Genomic DNA, 19,237 nt, shown 5'->3' with positions numbered 1-19,237 from the left:
AAGGCCGGGCATTCAGGGTCCTGGACTAAAAAACACAGACTAGAGCAGTCTGATCCCACAGCTTCCTCCTGCTCCTGCCACAGCATCCCTGGCTCCCTGAGTTCCCTGTATCTCTAGAAAGCCGACAGGAGCACCCTGGCAGGCAAGGCAAGCCGAGCCGACCTGGAGACAGTGGCGACAGAGCTGAATGAGATGATTCAGGGAATGCTCTTCAGGGTCGTGACCCATGAGGATGACTGGAAGAAAGATGTGGAGAAGCTGACCAAGGACCTGAGCACCAAGGTGAGTACCCTGTAGCAGCCATCATCTGCTGTGTAACAAGTAACCCTGAAATGTGACACCTTGAAACGACAAGTCCTCATAGTTTCTGAGGGTCAGGAATTGGGGAGCAGCTTAGCTGAGGGACTCAGATTTCCCATTAGGCTGTGGTCAAGATGATATCTGGGACTCCAGTCCTCTGAAGAGCCATTTCCAAGATGGCAGCCTCCTGTGGCCGTCAGCAAGATGCCTCACTTCCTTGCCACTCAAACTTCTCAAGTCTGTTTGAGCACCATCACAACATGGCAGCCGACTTCCCCAGAGCGAGTGACCCAGGAGAGCCCAACAGAAGCTGCACTGTCTTCCATGACTTAGCCACACCGCATCATTTTCATAGCATCCTATGGTTCCACAGACCAGCCCTACTCCATGTGAGAGTGAATGTTCGTGGCAGCATTACTCATAACAGCCAAAAAATGGAAGCAGTCCCAAAGTCTATGAACAGATCGATGGATAAGTAAATTGTGGTCTGTCCATCCAATGGAATGTCATTCAACCATAAGAAGAAATGAAACTCCGATTCATGCTGCCCCTTGGGTATGACCCTTGCAGACGTGATGCTGAGTAACAGAAGCCAGACACTGAAGGCCATAGATGGTGCGATTCCATTTGTACGAAATGTCCAGAACAGGCAAATCCAAGACAAGAACTGGATTAGTGGGTGCCTACCCTGGGGGTTTGGAGCTCACTTTGCAACTCTAACAGCATGTATTAGGTGGATGAACCTTGTCCTAAGCTTTGTCATTTTCCCTTTCGTTGACCCCCTCACTGTTTCAGCTTAATGTTGTTACACTCTCTGTAACTTTGCGGCAGATCATTTTCTGGAGTGAAGCGGGGTGTGAATTAATTGACTAATCGCTCTTCTCTTCCCTTTGGCTATTTGCAGCTGGTCCACAGTGATTTGGATGTTCTGAAGAAAGACATGGATGAGATCTGGAAAGTACTCAGGAAGCTCCTGATTGAAGGCCTCCGATTTGACCCTGATAGCGCTGCCGGCTTTAGGAAGTGAGCCCCTCCTGGGTAGGGGTGTAGCTCCCAGGGGTGGGGGAGACCCTCTCTCCAGAGAGAAAACCAGAGGGGAATCCTAGCAGATTCTGGGAGGGAGGATTCCAGACGTGTGTGGACCCAGAGAGAAGGGGTGGGGCTTCCCAGCTTGGGGGAGAGGGTGAAGGTGGGATGGGGCTAAGGGTCCCCAGGGGCTCTGGCCTTGGCTGTCCAGGGGCTGCAGGGACACATCTGCTCCAAAGCCCTCTTGCTACAAATGAAACCAAGGCTCGTGGAGGGTAGGGGCCATGCAAGGCCTCATAGGGAGCCTGGGGATCAGGGTCTAGAGCCCTGTTGCCATGTCCCCCACCCCATCCAGATAAGATTCCCAGGCGGAGGGGGACTCAGTGTTGAGGAGGGAAGGGTCTCCTGTCCTCAGATGACCCCTCATCTCTCCCAATATCCCTTGTGAAGGGTAGCTTTCCAGAAGGCCCCTCATTTTAAAGACCTCCATTGTGTTTGCAGCAGGAAGCTAAACTATACACCTTGTTCCCCCACCTATGTCCCCCATAGCAGGGGGCAGCGGAGTGAAGTTGAGCTGAGCAAGGCCAGATCAGAGGGGGACTAGGGTGTGGAGGGAAGTCCTGACCCTGAGGCACAGACAGACCTGCCCCCACCGTGCAGCAGCTGATGGCTGGCTGTCTTGCAGGAAACTGTTTGAGCGGGTGAAATGCATCTCCTGCGACCGGCCGGTGGAGCTGATGACGGGCCCGTGAGTACCGCCGCCAGGGGGCGCCCACGCCCACCTTCTCTGGGTTCCTCGCCTACGCTCCAGCGGAGGTTCTAGGTCCGTCACTTACCTGTTTGTCCGCCGGTATACATCATTCCGTACCCTTCCTTTCATTTGCTCCCCGTCCCGGGCAGGGGCACGGGTATCCCCTCCTTCGCCAGCCCTGCCTGGCACCCGCTATGTCCCAGGGTCAAGGTCGACTCCAAAAGCAAAAGGATAGAAGGAAACCGGGGGAAAGATGAACTTTGTGGGACTTCCTTGCAGGGAGTATTTTGAGCTTAATACTTTTTACTTGGGTGAAATTCGCGTGCACACACCATCTTAAAGGGAGCGGTTCAGTGTTGTTTGGTGCACATTCACGATGATCTGCAACAATCACTTCTAATTCCAAAGCATTTTCATCTCCCTGCAAGGAAATCCCAGACTCATGAGCAGCCCCCACGCCATTGCCTCCTCCCCTCGGCCCCTGACAACCACTGACTTTCTGTTCCTGTGGGTTTGCCTGTTCTGGACACCCACACGAAAGAAGTCATCCCGCCTGTGAGCCGGTTCTGGCCTCTCTGAGCATCGTGTTCTCAAGTTTCATCCACATTGCGGCAGGTGTCAGGGCCTCACTCCATCTTTACGGCTGAATCACACCACGTTGTGGGAGCCGCTCGCGTTTTGTTTACCTGCTTACACGCTGATGGACGTTTGGGTTGATTCATCTTTTGGCTGTTGTGATCAGTGCCGCTGTGAACGTGCGTGTACGTAGAGTGGCTCAAACACCTGCTTCCAGGTATTTTGGGTATAAACCTGGAGGTGGTGGAAGAGCTCATGTGGTCCCTCAACGGTTAACTCTTCGCAGAACCACCCAACAACACTCCCACAGGGTTGTTGTGGGTTTTTTTTTTTTTTTAAGATTTTATTTATTTAGGGGCGCCTGCGTGGCTCAGTGGCTCAGTGGGTTAAAGCCTCTATCTTCAGCTCAGGTCATGATCTCAAGGTCCTGGGATCGAGCCCCGCATCGGTTCTCTGCTCGGCAGGGAGCCTGCTTCCCCCTCTCTCTCTGCCTGCCTCTCTGCCTACTTGTGATCTCTGTCAAATAAATAAGTTAAATCTTTGGGAAAAAAAAAAGATTTTATTTATTTATTTGACAGAGAGAAATCACAAGTAGGCAGAGAGGCAGGCAGAGAGAGAGAGAAACAGGCTCCCTGCTGAGCAGAGAGCCCCATGCAGGGCTCAATCCCAGGACCTTGCAGGGCTCCATTCCAGGACCCTGGGATCATGACCTGAGCCAAAGGCAGATGCTTAATGACTGAGCCACCCAGGAGCCCCTATTTATAATATTTTTAAAAGAAAAAAAAGAAACAACGTGAAGCGGTGAATGAGTTACATACATTCACATGAGCCAATGTAAGTCATGTTGTAGAAGGAGGTATAACGGAACCTTCTTATCTGGAAATGGTTACAGCTATACTGTCCAATGCAGCAGCCGCTGGCCACACAGGGCTAATGTGGCTGAGAACGGAATTTTACATCTTTTTTTTCTTTTTAAAGATTATTTATTTATTTGACACAGAGAAGAGAGATCACATGTAGGCAGAGAGGCAGGCACAGAGAGGGGGAAGCAGGCTCCCCGCTGAGCAGAGAGCCCGATGCGGGGCTCGATCCCAGGACCCAGAGATCATGACCTGAGCCAAAGGCAGAGGCTTAACCCACTGAGCCACCCAGGCGCCCCCAGAATTTTACATCTTATTTAAATTTATTTAAATCTAACTATGAATTTATTTAAATATAACCATAATTTTAAATTTATTTGAATTTAACCATAAATTTAAATAGCCACCCGTGTCCAGTGGTTGTCCTATTGGACGGCACAGTCACGGAAGAGTTATTTAGTGGCCTCGAAGATTGTTCACAATAACTTAAATGAGAAAATCAAGTAGTTTGTGTGTTATGATCCTATTTTTGTTTTGTTTTTTAGCAAGGTTTACTGAGCAGTAGCAAAGTGATAGCACAAAGCTCCCAAGGAGGGAGAGGACCCGAAGGGGTTGCCCATGATCCTATTTTTGTTAAAAAAAAAAAAAAATACAGGGGCACCTGGGTGGCTCAGTGGGTTAAAGCCTCTGCCTTCGGCTCAGGTCATGATCCCGGGGTCCTGGGATCGAGTCCCGCATCGGGCTCTCTGCTCAGCGAGGAGCCTGCTTCCCCCTCTCTCTCTGCCTGCCTCTCTGCTTACTTGTGATCTCTGTCTGTCAAATAAAATCTTTTAAAAAAATACATAAACACAGAAAATTAGTGGAAGGACACATATGAAAATATTTGTCACATGGTTATAGAGCTTTTTGTGTTTGTGCTTCTCTGTCATTTTTAAAAATGCTGACAATATGTATCACTTTAACGTTTTATTGTGGCTTAAATAATACAGTAAAGCATGTAAATATTTACGGTGCAAACTGATGATTTCTACACATGGGCACACCTTTATAACCACCTCTCAGCTCAATGTGTACAGCAGTTCCCACTGCTCAGAGATGATATTTCCTTTTTCTTTTTTGTGGATGTGAAATACACAGAACACAATTGACCATTTTAAAGTGGGCAGGCCAGGGGCATTGACCATATTGTGCAACCCCCCCCACCCCGCCCCACTTCTAGGGCCAGAGCGTTTTCACCAGCTTTCCAGAAGGAAACCCCAGCCCCATCTGCGGTCACTCCCCAGCCCCTCCCCCAGCCCCCGGCAAGCTCAGAGATTTGTCTGTTTTTAGGATTCTGTTTTTAGGATTTGTCTGCTCTGTTTTTAGGATTTGTCTGTTTTTAGGATTTGTCTGCTCTGGCTTTTAGTTTTTTACTCAGAACGGGGTTGTTCTTTATGATGGTCGAAGATTACTGGGACTTTTCTGAGCCCTGAGCCCAGCGGGGACGTGGACATCTCCAGAGAGAAGGATGGGGTGAAGGGTGGTGGACTTCCTGGAGGAGGAGGGAGCCTGGGGCTGTCTGCTGGCCACTTGCTCCTCCCACGGAACTCTTGTCCTCCAACAGGCAGCTCATCACCATCCGTAAAGCACACCTGCTTTCGAGGCTGCGGCCAGCCAGCGCCAATACCTATGAATACCTGCAGCAGCAGCAGATGAGGTGAGTGGGCTGGGGGCCTGGTCCAGGGGCCTGCAGGAGCCGCAGCCCTGCAGAGAGCCCAGCTCTGGTCCCAGGGCATTGCCGGCCATCTGCAAGGGGGCCGTTTGGGGAGGGGGCTGGGGCAGTAGGTGGCCCGGGAGAGGGAAGGATTCTCATTGAAATCTCACCACTGCTGTGAGCTAGGCTGGATGTGCCCACTTCCAGCAGGAGGAAGTAATAAGCAAGGGCTCCCGGCCTCACTGCGCTGAGCACTTTGCCCCAGCCACCCTCGGTGAATCCTTCAGCCTTCCCCCTGAGGTGTATTCTGTCATGGCCAGGTTTTGTAGTTGAAGGACCTAAGTTTCAGAGAACTTCAGCCCCCTGCCCAAGGTCACAAATGGTAAGTGGCAGAGCTGGTTGCCCATACCTATATTTTCCCAGAGCACCTGGTGGGCTCCCTGGGTCCCGGTCCCACCCTCGACCTCCTGACATCCTACCCTCTGCGGCTGCCTCATGCACCCTGGCCTGAGGTCCTTCTGGCCAGGTCGTGGGATGATGGCTGACTAGCAATCGCAGCCACATAAAGGGGAGAGCCATGGGGGCCTGGGCCTGGCCACCTTCCTATGCCTGGCTCCTCCTTGAGATCACAGGTTAAAAGCCTTCTGTTGGGCCAGACCGGGGTCCCCAGGGGTGGCTGGATCTGGGGGAGCATAACCTTGGTTTTTCCCCTCTGTCCCAACTATGCCTGTCCGTATCCACCTGCCAGCCCAAAGTGCCCCCCACAAAGTCAAGCTGGAAGAAATGCCAGTCTTACCTTGCCACTGGGCAGGCCCTTGGGTCTATCCCTGGGGGTTCTCCCAGCCGCTGCTGTCCTGTCTGCCTACCTCAGGGAACACCGGCAGCTACAGCAGCTCCAGGACCTTGGAGACCAGGACAGGAATCTGGATTCACTGGGGTCCCCGAAGGACTGGGGAGATGGCCCTGGCAATGCCAGCCTCAAGTTCAACTCCTATGACTTGTCAACACTCTACCCCTACGGGGACCCCGAAGTGTTGGACTATGACACCGTGAGTATGGCAAACACCCTGGGTGTGGGCGAGCCATGGGGGCACTGTGCTCTGTCTGCTGAGCCCCTGTATGTACTAGAGAGGCAGGGGAGGACACTCCCTGACTTGGGGGTCTGGGCCATCTAACAGGCCGAGGTGGACATTCTGGGAGTGGACGGCATACTGTACAAGGGCCGAATGACCAGCCAGGATGGGGCACGGCCTTTGACCAGCATTGAGAAGGAGCTGGCAGGTGAGAGGAGTCAGGACTTCCTGGGAGCCCCTGTCCTAGATGTCCTGGCTTTGCTGGGGAGTCTGAGGAGGTGCAGGCAGGGCTCAGAGCTGGCCCCATCCCAGACTGAGACATCCTTACACAGCCAGTTGCAGAAATGGGGTTCTTCTGTATGCTAGGCACTGTACCAGTCAGGTGGCAAAGGTAGAGCAAAGAAAGATGGGCTTTCACCCCAGGGTTTCCACACAAGTGGGAGAAGCAGACTGTAAGCAAATAACCTGAAGGTGAGGACCTGTTGTTTGGAACACCAGTGAATAGCTGACCTGAGGGGAGGACCCTGGAGACAAAGGATGCTGGCCTAGGCAGGGGTGCCAGATGGCCTCATGAAGGAGGGATGCTGGGCTGGGGATGGGAGAGTTGTGAGAAGAACATCAGTCCAAGGAGAGGCCTCTGATGATGGAATAGGGGACAGTTGGAAAGAGAGCAGTCCAGGTGGAGGGCATAACAGGTGCAAAGATCCTGCGGTGGCTGGAAGCCAGGCACAGTTGGAACTCAGAAAGGTGAGTTTGCCTTTGGTGAAGCTTGGGAAGGGGTTGGGAATGATGAAGAGATGTGGACAGACCCTGGAGGCCTTACTGTCTTACTGTCCCAGGTAGGTGATAGTTGGGTTAGTGGGGGACATCTGGAATCAGTCATTCTGCTTGCTGCAGCATCAAGACCCTCATTCCAGCTGGTTCCTATGGGGAACCCCAATCCTCGGCTCCAGCAGTGGGCTGGCGCTAGGGGAGACTCTGTTTCCTCCTCATTTCTACCTGCCAGAAGCCTCCTGCGTTCCTTGCCTCTTCCTCCAGCTCAAGATGCCTCGCTCGGACCTCACTTCTGTCCTCACCTCCCCTTCTCTGACTCTGACTCTCCAGCCTCCCTCTTCAGAGCCTTGCGATTACACTGGGCCATCTGGATGATTCAGGATCCTAGGTTCTAAGGGTTAGGATTGGGGCATCTCAGGGGCATCGTGCTCCAAGTCCAGGCTTCTTGGCCAATCTGGTGTGTGTGTATGGCAGGGGCGGGGGGCAGCGGATGACGTGTCCCCTGTCTGCCCCTGTCCCCAGCCTCTCAGAACTGTTTGTCCGTCTGTCAGTGAACCTGGCTGTCTCCCACCCCTGGGGCTCTCTCTGTGCTTTGTGCCTGCCTTGAAGCCCTGGGGAAACCATTCTCATCTGCCAGAGCTTAAGGTCCCCTTCCTTTGAGAGGCTCCCAACTCCTTGGCTTCTGGCTTCTGCAGAGGTGGGGAAGCCACAGAGGAGGGCTTAGGAGGACCAGGTGTCAGGGTCAGGTGGCGAGTTCGGGTTCTGACCTTTAGAGTCCAAGGCATCGGTGGGACCTCAGGGAGAGCGTTGGGTCAGAGCTAGGCTTCCAAGGCTCACTGGGTCTCGATTTTGAACCTTTGCCCTGGGCCCACATCCCTCCCCCCGGCAGGGAAGCAGTGAGACACTCTCAGACCTGTGGAGGGATCCAAGTGCCACCTGGTGATCAGAGCGGGGGCCTCAGGGTACCCCTCCACTGGGCATTTGATCTTACCCAGAACCCATGAAGTACACTGGAACTAGATCTTCATTCAGGCTCAAGAAACGGGTGATGGAGACCTTGAGACAGAGTTAGGAATGCAAGAGGTTTGGGCTGGCGGGGGCTGGGGGTAACAGAGAGCAGGGAGGAATTGGAGGGAGCCAGCAGAGACCCTCAGATAGTAAGCAGACCTGGTCCTGTCCAGGCCAGCCTGGTGGGGGCGCTTCTGAGCCAACACTCCCCAGCCCTGGCCAGGCGGTGAGCCGCCAACAGCCCTGAGGCGGCAGCGCGCGGAGGCTACGGGCTACCTTCACTCCTGCAGCTGACGGTGAGCTCTTCCTTAGAAGGGAGACTCCACATTGCTGGCCCCGCTGCCTCAGGGCCCTGGTCTGTCGGCTGGTCACTCCCTTACAGCCCTTACTGGTGCTGCGTGTTCTGTGGATAGCACTGGGGACACCCGACATGGACAAAATGAAGTTGCCGCCCCCTTAGGGTTTTTACTCCACGAGGGACCATGAGATATAAATAAATATTTATTCAAGAAAGGACATTCAAAGAGGGAATTGTCAGGACACCCCGGGAAGGACAACGTCTCCAGGCAGAAGGAACCATCCCCTGTCCTTTACTGGAAAGAGCTTGGTGCCCCCATAACTCGTCCCGAGGGGCCAGGTCTGGGCCCTCCCCTGCGTCTTCACTCTTACAGCCGCCCCCCGCCCCCGTGGACTCCCCTCTTGTGCACACGTTGGTCTGGGGGACCAGTCGTGGATTATTGGCTGGACACGGAGAAAGGCGATGCCTTGGATTGAAGTGAAGTTCGGAGCAAGACCCAAGAGGCCAGATGTTGTACAGCCCCGGGTCTGTGAAGGGTCCAGAACAGGCCTGGTTTGCAGAGACAAAGAGCAAGTTCCTCACCACTAGGGGCTAGGGGCAGGGGGGGACAGGGAAGGAGTGCTTCGTGGGCACAGGGTTTTTCTTGGGGGGCATGAAATGTTCTGGAATTAGGTAGAGGTGGTGTGTGTCCACCACTGTGAATGAACTTAATGTCACTGAATTGTTTGCTTTAAATGGTGAATTTTGTGGGGTTCCTGGCTGGTTCAGTTGGTGGAGCATGTGACTCTTGATATCGGGGTTGTGAGTTCGAACTCCATGTTGGGCATAGAGATTACTAAAAAAAAATATATATATATATTTTTTTAAATAAATGGTGGGCCGCCTGGGTGGTTCAGTCTGCCTTCAGCTGGAGTCATAATCCTGGGGCTTTGGGATCGAGCCCCGAATCAGGCTCCTTGCTCAGCGAGGAGCCTCCTTCTCCCTTTCCTTCTGCTGCTCGCCCTGCTTGTGCTCTCTCCGTCTGTCAAATCAATAAATCTTAAAAATCAATAAATAAATGGTTAATTTTGTGGAATATGAATTTTACTTCAAAGAAAAAAATTCATACACCCCCGATGAGGGATGGGAAGTTTGGGGCGGGGACACAGTAGCGGTCTGGCCCCAGCGGGAGTATCTATGCCTTGAGAAACTCTAGACTCAGGAAGGTGGGAGGGGGAGGCTTCCCCAGGGGCAGAGCGGCAGGTGCGTGTGTGGAGGAGGCGGGGCGGGTCTGGGGAACCGTGGGAGGGCCTTTGCAGGAGGGGCGGGGCCTCCGGGAGGCGGGGTCCCGAACTCTGCAAGAGCTGAGCCCTCACCGGCATTGTCTCTTCCTCTTTTCCACGAAGCTGTGAAGGTTCCACACCCCCCAACTCGCAACCTGTATGATCGTGAACGCCCGAGTACCTTTTATGGTCCCATCTACCCCCGTGAGTATCTGCCCTCCTAACTCCCGGGCCCAGCTGGGGTTCTGGCAGGTCTCCGGTGCCCCCCAGTCCCAGCCTGGCGCTCTCCTGCCCCATCGCATGCGTCTCTCCCCTGCTCTGTGTCAGGGCCTGAGTAGGCCCCTTGAGTGACCCCCACCCAGTACCCGGCTTTCTGGCCATGGCCTCCAGCCATCCTGGGTCCCTAGTTTGCCCTTCAGCGGGGTTTCCTGGCCCCAGTGCCAGTCCCAGAGGCCGAGGCCCAGGGTCTGTCCGCAGGTGTCTAACTAGCTGCAGGGTGGGATAGGGAGCCTATTCGTTCTCCAGGGCCTATCTGCCTGGGGCCCCATGAGCCAGGCTGGGGGTACCCTCGGATTCCTGTCGCCATGCACCAGGGATCTGCGGGCGCGGTCACCCACACAGTTTCTCCCTCGTCAGCCCTTGCAATCCTCAGCCCCGCTCTGCGGGCGGACGGTGTGGAGCTGGGGCACAGCACCCCCTCCCCAATCCTAGACTCCAGATCCATGTCCGGTTCAGCGTCCGTTTCTGTCATTTATTTGGGGTCACCCCCCCGGGAAGTTTAGGGTGCCTGGGACTAGCTCCTTAGTAAGTAGGACCCCACCTGCCAGCCTCCTGGAGCATGTTCCTGGGACACATCACCGACTTTCCTGCCTCTCCCAGCCCAGCACCCCCACGCCAGGGTGCGCTCTGCTGCCTCCAGGCCCCCGCCTGCGATGCCAGCTCGGCCTCCATCGCTGCCGCCCCTGCCACTGCTCCCGCCACTGACGCCACCCCCAAGGGACACCCAGCAGGCCCCAGGGCCCACCCGGCACCCAAGACTTCTGCGTCTCGAGTCCCGAGCCAGCATGCAGGCCTCCGAGGAGCCCACCAATCCGTGAGCCTGGTGTCCGGCACCCCTACCTCCCCTCCTCTCCCCCCCTCTCCCCCTGCCCGGAGAGAGTTTGGCCTGGGGTAGGGGGTAGGGGGTGGAGGCGCATGCCTGCACCTGGGGGAGGGGCCTCCATAAGGGACTCATTTTGACCCAGTGGCTATTTTAACTCTATGCATGTAAATACACACAACCCAATCCTTCTTATCCTACCCTTCCTGGAGTACATAGCTTTCTAGATTGAATTTTCCACTAAGCCAATATAATTCCTTGACCAAATTTCAATACAACAGCTAACTGGTTTTTAAAAACACTTTCCTTTTTATTTTGCTGAAATGACTCTATCATAATCAGTTCCAATTACTATTCCCCTCGTGTGTTTTCTTTACAACTTTTTTCTTTTTTCTTTTTTTAAGATTTTCTTTCTCTCTTTCTTTCTTTCTTTCTTTTTTAAAAGATTTTATTTATTTATTTGACAGAGAGTGAGAGATCACAAGTAGGCAGAGAGGCAGCGTGAGAGGGGGAAGCAGGCTCCCTGCCCGGCAGAGAGCCCGATGCGGGTCTCGATCCCAGGACCCTGAGATCATGACCTGAGCGGAAGGCAGAGGCTTAACCCACTGAGCCACCCAGGGGCCACCCAGACACTCCCCACGGACATTTTCTTTGGGGGCCGTTATTTCTAACAAGACCAGTTTTCTCACGGGAAACAAATTTTACTGTGTGCATCCTTTTTTTTTTACTTCATGTTGATTATTCCCACCAGTAATTATGGTTATGAATTGGATATTTTTAAAACCTGGTTGTTTATATTTACTTCTTTGGCCAACCCATGAGCAACGGCCTGGAACATTCTGGGACTGCTCTCTCCCACCAAGGGCTGGAATCCTGCACCCCTGTTTGATGTCCTCCTGGTTCCTGTGCTAACTGCCCGTGCACTTGGTGGAACAAAGAGCAGACCAGGAGGTCGTGATGTCCTGATCTGGACGTACAGCGGGCAGCTGCCACCGTGCACGCCTGCCTTGATTTCTTCCCCTTAGGCAACTGGTTCCTCCCTCCTTCTCCCTGTCAACTTCTCTCCCTCTTCCTTTCCATTCCCGGCTCTGTCTAGTTGTGTCCTCTGTGCTTCTTGTACTTCTGACATGTCTACCACATTACACATAGTCTAAAAAATTTCACTCTGCATGGTTTTGGGACATGGCTCCCCCCAGCCCCAACATCCACTAGAGGCCCCTGGGACTGCCAAATGGGTAAGGAAGTTGGGGGATGGTGTGAGCTGCCCAGGGGGCTGGCATGGGGGAGGATCCCCTGGCCTGGCAGCCATCAGAGTCTGGGAACACTGCATGCCTACCCCCTTCCTAATGGTCTCCTGGCCCTTTCCCCAGCTCCTCATCTGTGACCACTCCCAGATCCTGACTTCTCTTTTCTTTCTCCAAGGACTGTGTCTAAATGAGGTCAAGCTTTTCCTGACCCAGGCGACTTACCAGTTCAAGATGCCTTAGCAGGCACTGGCTGGTGCAGCTCTGGACCCCAACCCACCCCCATATCACAGATGAGTATTTTTGGCAACTTCTCCCAGAATAAAATCTTTCACTTTTTTCACTGTGGATGAGGGTGACCGGCCTGGCGCTCTCTTTAGAGGGTGGCCTTGTCTGCCCACATGGGTGCATGGACCTGCTGGTCCCTACTCAGGCCCCCACCCCAGGGTCAGCCTCCCGGAGCCACCAGCCAGAACCACTGTGAGTTCCCAGGAGTGCCAGGAGAGAATCAACAGCAAACCTTCTTGCCTCCGCTACATTTTCCATGATGGCAAAGTGTGCTGAGGTGACTTAGCCCTGTGTTCTGGGAAGATAGGGGGTCTGAGGGCAGGGGTGGTGGTGTGACCTGTCCCGTTTGCTCAGGGAGGCCTCGGCTCTCCAGCCCCCCGCAAGGAGTTATCCTCCTTGGGTGCCGTACATGGGTATGAGGGTCCCAACTTCCATCATCTCCCACAGCAAGCAGGAAAGGGAGGTGTGACCCGGTTCCCGAAAGGCATCCCATGCCAGGCTTGTCCTTGCAGTCCCCCCCCCTCGGGCACCCACACACACCCAGGCTCGATTCTCAGACCCTCCTATCCATCCCCACTTGCCCCTCAAAGCTGCCGGGGAACAAGCCAGGTTCGGCCTGACCCCAGATGGGAGCTGCAGGCAGAATCCTTGCTCCTCCAGATTCCAGCCCCAGAGGGTGGGGCCTTCAGGAAGCTTGGAGGGAGGGGCCACCCCGACCCCCAGGCAGGTGCCTCAGCGGGGTAGCCCACCTGATCCCAGCAGGGAAAGGTGTTTGGGGAGCAGACAGAACCAGGATAGGGTCTGCAGAGTGGGAATTTCAGAAGGCCCTGGATCCAGCCTCCTCTGCCAGGGGGACATGGCTCCTGGCCTGCGACGCAGCGGCAGTGCTGGGCTGGACAGGGGGTAAGGTGACCAACCGTCTCAGTCTGCCTGGCTCATGGCATCACCAGGATCCCCAGGAAACCACCCGACCAGTATGTGTAGCTGTTGTTTCCCAGGAGAGGAGAACCGGCCTCGGAAAGCAGAGAACTCTGCCAGCAGCCTCCCAGCATCTCGGGCTGCACCAGTGACATGGCCTCATCCATCCTGGAATGGGGTGTGAGAGGACCCGGCGCCCCCCACCCCTGAAAGAGTGGAGTCATTCTAAGGCACACCTGAAACACATCCACTGCCCAAGCAGAAGCCATGGCTCAGCAGCTGAGAGACTTCCAGAATTCCAGGACAGGAATTGGAAATAGCCTCGCCTCCGAAGCTCTCCTTTTGTCCAGCCCAGGCGGCCTCCCCAACACTGACCCTGGGAAGTAAGCAGACTGTCCTCAGATGAGTCCTGCTATGAAAGCCCCTCAGAGACTTCCAGAGCCTTGGTGGCCCTGCCCACTGCCCGGTTTGGGGGCTGGCCTTGGGGACAGCGTGGTTTTCCGCCACCAGCCACAGGGTGTTCTCAGAGAGCCCTGGACAGACCCTGGGGACCCTTAGTGGCCCTGGGAGTGTCCCCTTCATCCGAGAGAATCTTGGAGAACAAGCCCTTCTCTTTTGAAAGCAGTCTGGAGGAGGAGCCCCGCCTGCCCACAGCAAGCGTTTTAGTCTCCATTCATCCACCAGGTGCCCCCGTCTGCCCCACAGAGCCGGCCTTTTACTTGGGAAGCTCTTCCTGGTGAAAAACAAGATTCTCTCCAGATTGTAACTGATTTGGATACAGGAATTGGACACACACGTCTGTGGCCAGTGGAGTGGACTGGCTGACGAGGGCCAGGCTGGTTGTGTCCCGCTGGGAGGCTCCGCTTCAGCCAGCGGCGGCCTTGCAGGAACCCGGGCCGGCTGTTGCAAACGTCCGAGGTGAGCCAGAAGGACGTCTTCTCCCACAAACTCTCCTGATTTTAAAATGTTGGCAGGCCACTCAGGAACACATGGCACGTCCTGCGAGCCAAGCAGCACGTCACGCCAGTCAAGAAGCACATCGGGGCACTAGGAGTTTGCAAACCCCCGTTAGCATTCCCAGGTGTTGTAACAGCGGACCAGAAAGACACACCCACTGCCTGTCACCTGGTTAAGCCGGGCCTTCACCCCACATGCTGCAACGTCCGCCCTTCAGAAATGAGACAGAGCTCCTAGCATCCGAGCAAGGTCGTAGATGCAAATGGCGTTTAGAGCAGAACTTTGGAAACGGTCATTTGCGCTCAAGTGTGGCAGGCAGGTAAGGGGTGACCAGGTGACCATGCCCAGAAGAGGCTGGGCTTTGAGGTAACAAGGCCAGTTTCCCATGTGTGCCGCTGGGACAGCTCCCAGGAGGCGCGGAGACGAAGGCCAGCTGAGGATGGTGGTGTCTGTTCCCTTCAGTTCCTGCGCCAGCTCCTCTGCCTTCCAGCCAGTTTAGACTCGAACATGTAAGAGACCATTACTAACTCCAGCTTCGCTTCTGAACTTTCACCCTTAGGGAAGTTGAGGAAGGCTCCCAGCTCTGGCTCCCCCTCGAGTTTGTCTGGCCTGCTTTTGCAGCCTTTCCCTTAACCGTGAGATGCTCAGACCAGGGGCTCCCAGTACACCTGGCAGGGCCTCTGCATGTGCTGGTAAGTTCGGAGAGGCCCCAGCGCCGGCTCTGGCTTGGGTTCCCACCTTGGTTGGGGCAATGACAAAAAAATCAGATTCCTGGGCCCCTCTTCCAGAGCAGTTGCCTCAAGCACCCAGGGGGCCCTTATGCTCTCCAAGTTTGGGGTCATGAGTCTGGTGGCTCCTGGCTGCTGGGAAGCACGTGTCCTGCTCCTGCCTCACAATCACCTGAGAGCTGTGAGTTCAGCTTTGACATACAGTTGACGTTCTCTAAAGTTCACCCTTTCAAGGTATATGATTAAGTGATTTTTATTCTGAAGTTGATCAACCAATATCCTGTGGACGTTGCAAATAATACTGTGAGGGCTTCTCCCCGGGAACTCTGATGCTGTGGAACGTGGGAGTCTGTGGTCTTTTTACGGACCTCCCCGGTCGCTCTGCTCTGTAGCCAACTATGGGAACCCCGGGTTTAGGGGACATTTTGCCGTGTCTGCAGATACTTCTGTCACAACTGGGGGATGCTACGGGCATCTAGTGGTGGGGGCCAGGATGCTGGCCAGTATCCACAGAGCACAGGACGTCCCATGGCAGACTAATCCGGCTCCAAATGTCCACAGTGCCCAGGCTGGAAACCCAGTACTGCCACAGCTGAGTAGCCAGACTGTGGGTCGTTTACAGGCCCCCCACTGGCCTGCCCAGGGTTGAGCCTCGCCTCCAGTAGTGCAAATTCTTGAGGGTGCGCAGTCTCCCTCGTCTGACACACACAGCACCCCAGCCGCCTGCTCACTGGGACAACCTGGGCAGACGCACGCCTACAGAGCAGAGCGCCCACGGAAACATACTTGCCTCTGCGATCTCCTGACACTCCGGTGTGTGTGTGGGGGGGCTGGCAGTTATCTGAGCATTTCTCCCATCAGAAGGCTGTGGTGAAGATTCAGGAGGCCCAAGACACCCTTCCCCTCCCTGTGTCCTGCCCCTCCGTCCCTCCTCTCTGCACAAGAACCGCCCTCACAGAGCTATGCTCCCCTCTAGATCTCCTCTGCCGGGAAGGCCTGGGAGGCTGCTGGAAGGGTTTTCAGGGTGAGGACACAATTCCAGGACGGAAGCAACAGCTGGAGAGGGGGCCCAGCAGTCAGTCTTCTTCGGTTAACAGCCAGAGAAGAGTCGACCCCTGAGCCTGTCCAGGGTCCAGCAGGGCAGAGACAGGCTGGGGAGGCCAGGCAGTAGCTCTGGGAACACCTGACCCAGGAGCACCGTCCTCAGGAGGCAGGACTGCCCGTGGGGAGCGCAGAGATGGCAGTCCAGCAGACCTTCTGAAACAGAAGAAACTCGCCAACCCACATTATCAGCCGCAGAAGATCCAGTGCCAGGCGGGCTATCCTAAGTTAGAGTAAGGTGTGCCTGTACCGAAGGCTGGGCAGAGACCTTGGCCTCTTTCCTTCTGCAATGCCCAGCCCCTCACAAGGTGTGCAAGGCTGAGGCTGCCCCAGGAAGCCCCTTCCCCAGCAAGGGCAGCCAAAGGTGGAGGGGGGGTGCTGCGCAGAGCGGAGCACCACGGCTTCTCCTTTGGGGTGAGAGCAGGTGTCTGCCCCAGCCCAGCTTGGGAGCAGCCCGGGATACCGTCTATCGCTCCTAGGTTGCCAGTCTCCTTAGTGACCAAAGGTTTGAGCTGCAGGCTGGACTCTGAGCTGGGTTCGTCCTGTCCCTGCTCAAGCCCCCACTGGCTCTGCACAGAAGCCGGCTATGCACACCTTCCCAGGGGGGAGGGCCCTGCTCTACCTGGCATGTTTGTTGGAGGCTGGGCTTACAGAGTCCAGCCTGCAGCCAGCCCCAGGACCCTAACACACAACGAAAGGTCCTACGTGAAACCCAAGCAGACCAGAAGGCAGCTGTTAGCCCTGGAGTTCAGGACCAGTCCAGTCGGACAGGAGGAAAGGATGGGCAGGAGGCAGGGTTTCTGGGAACACAGGCCAGAAATAACTTCATGGGAAGAGCCTTGGATGGGCAAGAAGGTTCCAGTGCCATGTTGTGACTGAGACAGCAGTAGATGGGTGCCGTGTGGAGGCAGGTGGGACCGGGGGTGCCTTCTGCTCTGGGCTGTCCGTGCCCTGCCTCTCTGCACGGAGCCAGCCAGCAGCAAAGCTCAGGATGCGAGGCAAGACCACAGAGCCTGGTGGTGGTTTGAACTTTCTTCTCTTTTGTTAAAAGGAGGAAGGGAAAGGGTGTGAGGTACCCCCGGGCTCTGGGGGAGGCATGCAGGCAGCCCCAGCAGGCAGGCGCTGGGGAATGGGTGGGAAGAGTCCTGGAGTTTCCCACAATTCCTTTTTCTGCAGGGAACAGCAAGGCTGGCTGAGCAGGGGGTGGGAGAGGGGGGCAGGGCCCTGGGGAGACAGATGGCAGACAAGGGGCTTGGGGGCTCACTCTAACATGCAAAGTCCAGCTGCCCCATAAACTAGGTTGCTTCTTGTAGAGCGACATACATATAAATACAGACACAGCTACACACACACATGCGGAGAAGCCTCTGCATTCCCGAGGGTGGGGATCTAGGCCTCCTGGCCCCTGAGGAGCTCCCAGGCAGGAGCCAGCCAAGTCTCCGCCGCTGTGGCGATTCTCCGCAGTCCCCCGGGGTGGGGCAGGGCGAGCGAGTCCTCTGGGGAAGGCTGCTTGTTCTCTGAAGTTCTGTCCACCAGCACCAAGACGACTCTGAACCACATCCATGCAAGGTGGGGGCCCCGTGCCTGCACTCCCATGTTTGCGCGCAGGCAGCCCGTGTGCTGGCACCAGGGTCCAGTCTCTCCCCTCCAGGGCTCCGGGGAACGGGGGTGCAGACAGAGCAGGGTGAAGGGGGCCCGCGGAGACATCCTCTCCCCCGCCCCACAGGGTCCTGGCCTCCGGGAGGGGGGAGGGGCCTCCCTTATCTCTCCGCCTCCATGGCAGGGTGGGCCCTCGGTTCTGAGGCGGCCTGTTGGGGGGCCAGGGGTGGCCAGTCTGACGCGGGGGAGGGGGGTGCCGGAGTCCACAGGGGCGGCTGCTGCAGCTGGTGGTGCTGTGGCCCCCCTGGGGGCGAGGCCGCAGACGGCCAGCTCGGTGCCGCGAAGCTGCCGGTGGCGGCGTGGGGGCAGTGCGGCGGGGGGGACGTGGCCGTGGCGGCCATCGGGCTGCCACTGCCGCCCCCATGAAAGCTCTCGGAAGCCTTGAGACGGGAGAACATGGTGAGGGCATCAGGGAAGTTGGGGGGCGTGGCGGGGGTGTTGGCAGGAGTGCACATCTGTGGGGGGAAAACAGAGAGGCTGGGGTAAGAACCCCTTCCTGGGAGGCCACCTGGCCTCTCGCTGCCTTGTAGGAGGAGACCCACACTCTGCCACGGCTGCGAGCTTCTGGGCCTCTCCCCAGGCTGCCTTCTGGCTCCGGACACCAACCACTAGCTTGGGGCTCAGGGAGGAAAGGTGCAACTGAGATGGGCTGGCCCAGCACACCCACCAGCAGTCCCCAGGGAGGCCCCCCCCACAGCAGAGAGCCACTGTGACTTCCTCAGGGGGGGCGACGCCTCCCTGCCCCGACCCAGGAGCACCCCCTACCGCCACCCCTGGGGCTGCAGGGACACTTACCATCTGGTGGTGGTGGCTGTAGGGGATGTTGGTCTCCTGGAAAAAGGCGCTGAGGGCCGTCTGTGGAAAGAAGGCCCAGATTTCATTACCCTCAGGCCCTTGCTCCCAGAATCTCTCGGCTTGGTGTGCCCCTGGGCCTGGCTACTGAGCGGGAGAGAAGGGAGTGGAAGGACCGTGCCTGTCACCACTCGACACCTACCACCCGCACCCCCCCTCCACAAGGAGGCGCGGTGGACTCCTGGGCAGGTCTGGAGGGGATAAAGACACAACACTGCCTCTAGCTGGCACACACCTAATGTGGTCACTGTGACCTTGGGAGAGGAGCAGGCAGCACCCTTTCCAGGTCTCTCAGCGAACGGCCTTTGACTGAATTCTAGCCTGACTGTCACCAACTCCATGGGTGGCAACTCCCTAATCTGGGCCTTAATTTCCTCATTTTTAATTGTTTGTTTTAAAGATTTTATTTATTTGATGGAGGCACAGCGAGAGAGGGAACACAAGCAGGGGGAGTGGGAGAGGGAGAAGCAGGCCTCCGGTGGAGCAGGGAGCCCGATGCCGGGCTCCATTCAAGGACCCTGGGATCATGACCTGAGCCAAAGGCAGACGCTTAACAACTAAGCCACCCAGGAGCCCCTCAATTTCCTCCTCACTGAGCCAGGGGATGGCACAGACTCCTGGATGTTAAGTCCATGACCTGACTCCCCTTCTCCTTGGCTGGCCATGGGAGATTGCCATTATCTGGGCCTCAGTTTCTCCATCTGCACAAGGAAATTGGACGAGGTGGTTTCCAGACGCCCCCCCCCCCCCCCCCCCCCCCCCCCCCCCCC

The 19,237-nt window shown here is 56.1% G+C and overlaps 2 protein-coding genes across 2 annotated transcripts in view; one reads left to right on the top strand and one right to left on the bottom strand.

The window, feature by feature from the left end:
• CUNH16orf96 (chromosome unknown C16orf96 homolog) overlaps nt 1-12,861 on the top strand; it is a 35,038-nt gene extending 22,177 nt beyond the window's left edge. Inside the window, exons 9-17 of the mRNA XM_032843771.1 lie at nt 118-282; nt 1,205-1,323; nt 2,012-2,074; nt 5,117-5,209; nt 6,078-6,255; nt 6,385-6,487; nt 9,745-9,825; nt 10,501-10,714; nt 12,143-12,861. Coding sequence (XP_032699662.1) covers nt 118-282; nt 1,205-1,323; nt 2,012-2,074; nt 5,117-5,209; nt 6,078-6,255; nt 6,385-6,487; nt 9,745-9,825; nt 10,501-10,714; nt 12,143-12,158 — 1,032 coding nt within the window. The 3' untranslated portion in view covers nt 12,159-12,861. The remainder of the gene's footprint in view (nt 1-117; nt 283-1,204; nt 1,324-2,011; nt 2,075-5,116; nt 5,210-6,077; nt 6,256-6,384; nt 6,488-9,744; nt 9,826-10,500; nt 10,715-12,142) is intronic.
• Nucleotides 12,862-16,975: 4,114 nt separating this feature from the next.
• UBALD1 (UBA like domain containing 1) overlaps nt 16,976-19,237 on the bottom strand; it is a 5,489-nt gene continuing 3,227 nt past the window's right edge. Inside the window, exons 2-3 of the mRNA XM_032843767.1 lie at nt 18,411-18,470; nt 16,976-18,070 (exon numbers count right to left, since the gene is read on the bottom strand). Of these exons, the coding sequence (XP_032699658.1) occupies nt 17,717-18,070; nt 18,411-18,470 (414 nt within the window). The 3' untranslated portion in view covers nt 16,976-17,716. The remainder of the gene's footprint in view (nt 18,071-18,410; nt 18,471-19,237) is intronic.

The sequence above is a fragment of the Lontra canadensis genome, unplaced genomic scaffold, assembly GCF_010015895.1.
Source record: "Lontra canadensis isolate GAN:19392208 unplaced genomic scaffold, GSC_riverotter_1.0 scaffold143, whole genome shotgun sequence".
In the NCBI taxonomy this organism is placed as follows: Eukaryota; Metazoa; Chordata; class Mammalia; order Carnivora; family Mustelidae; genus Lontra; species Lontra canadensis.
Note: the sequence above shows the minus strand (reverse complement) of the source record. Positions and strands in the feature narration are given on the sequence as shown.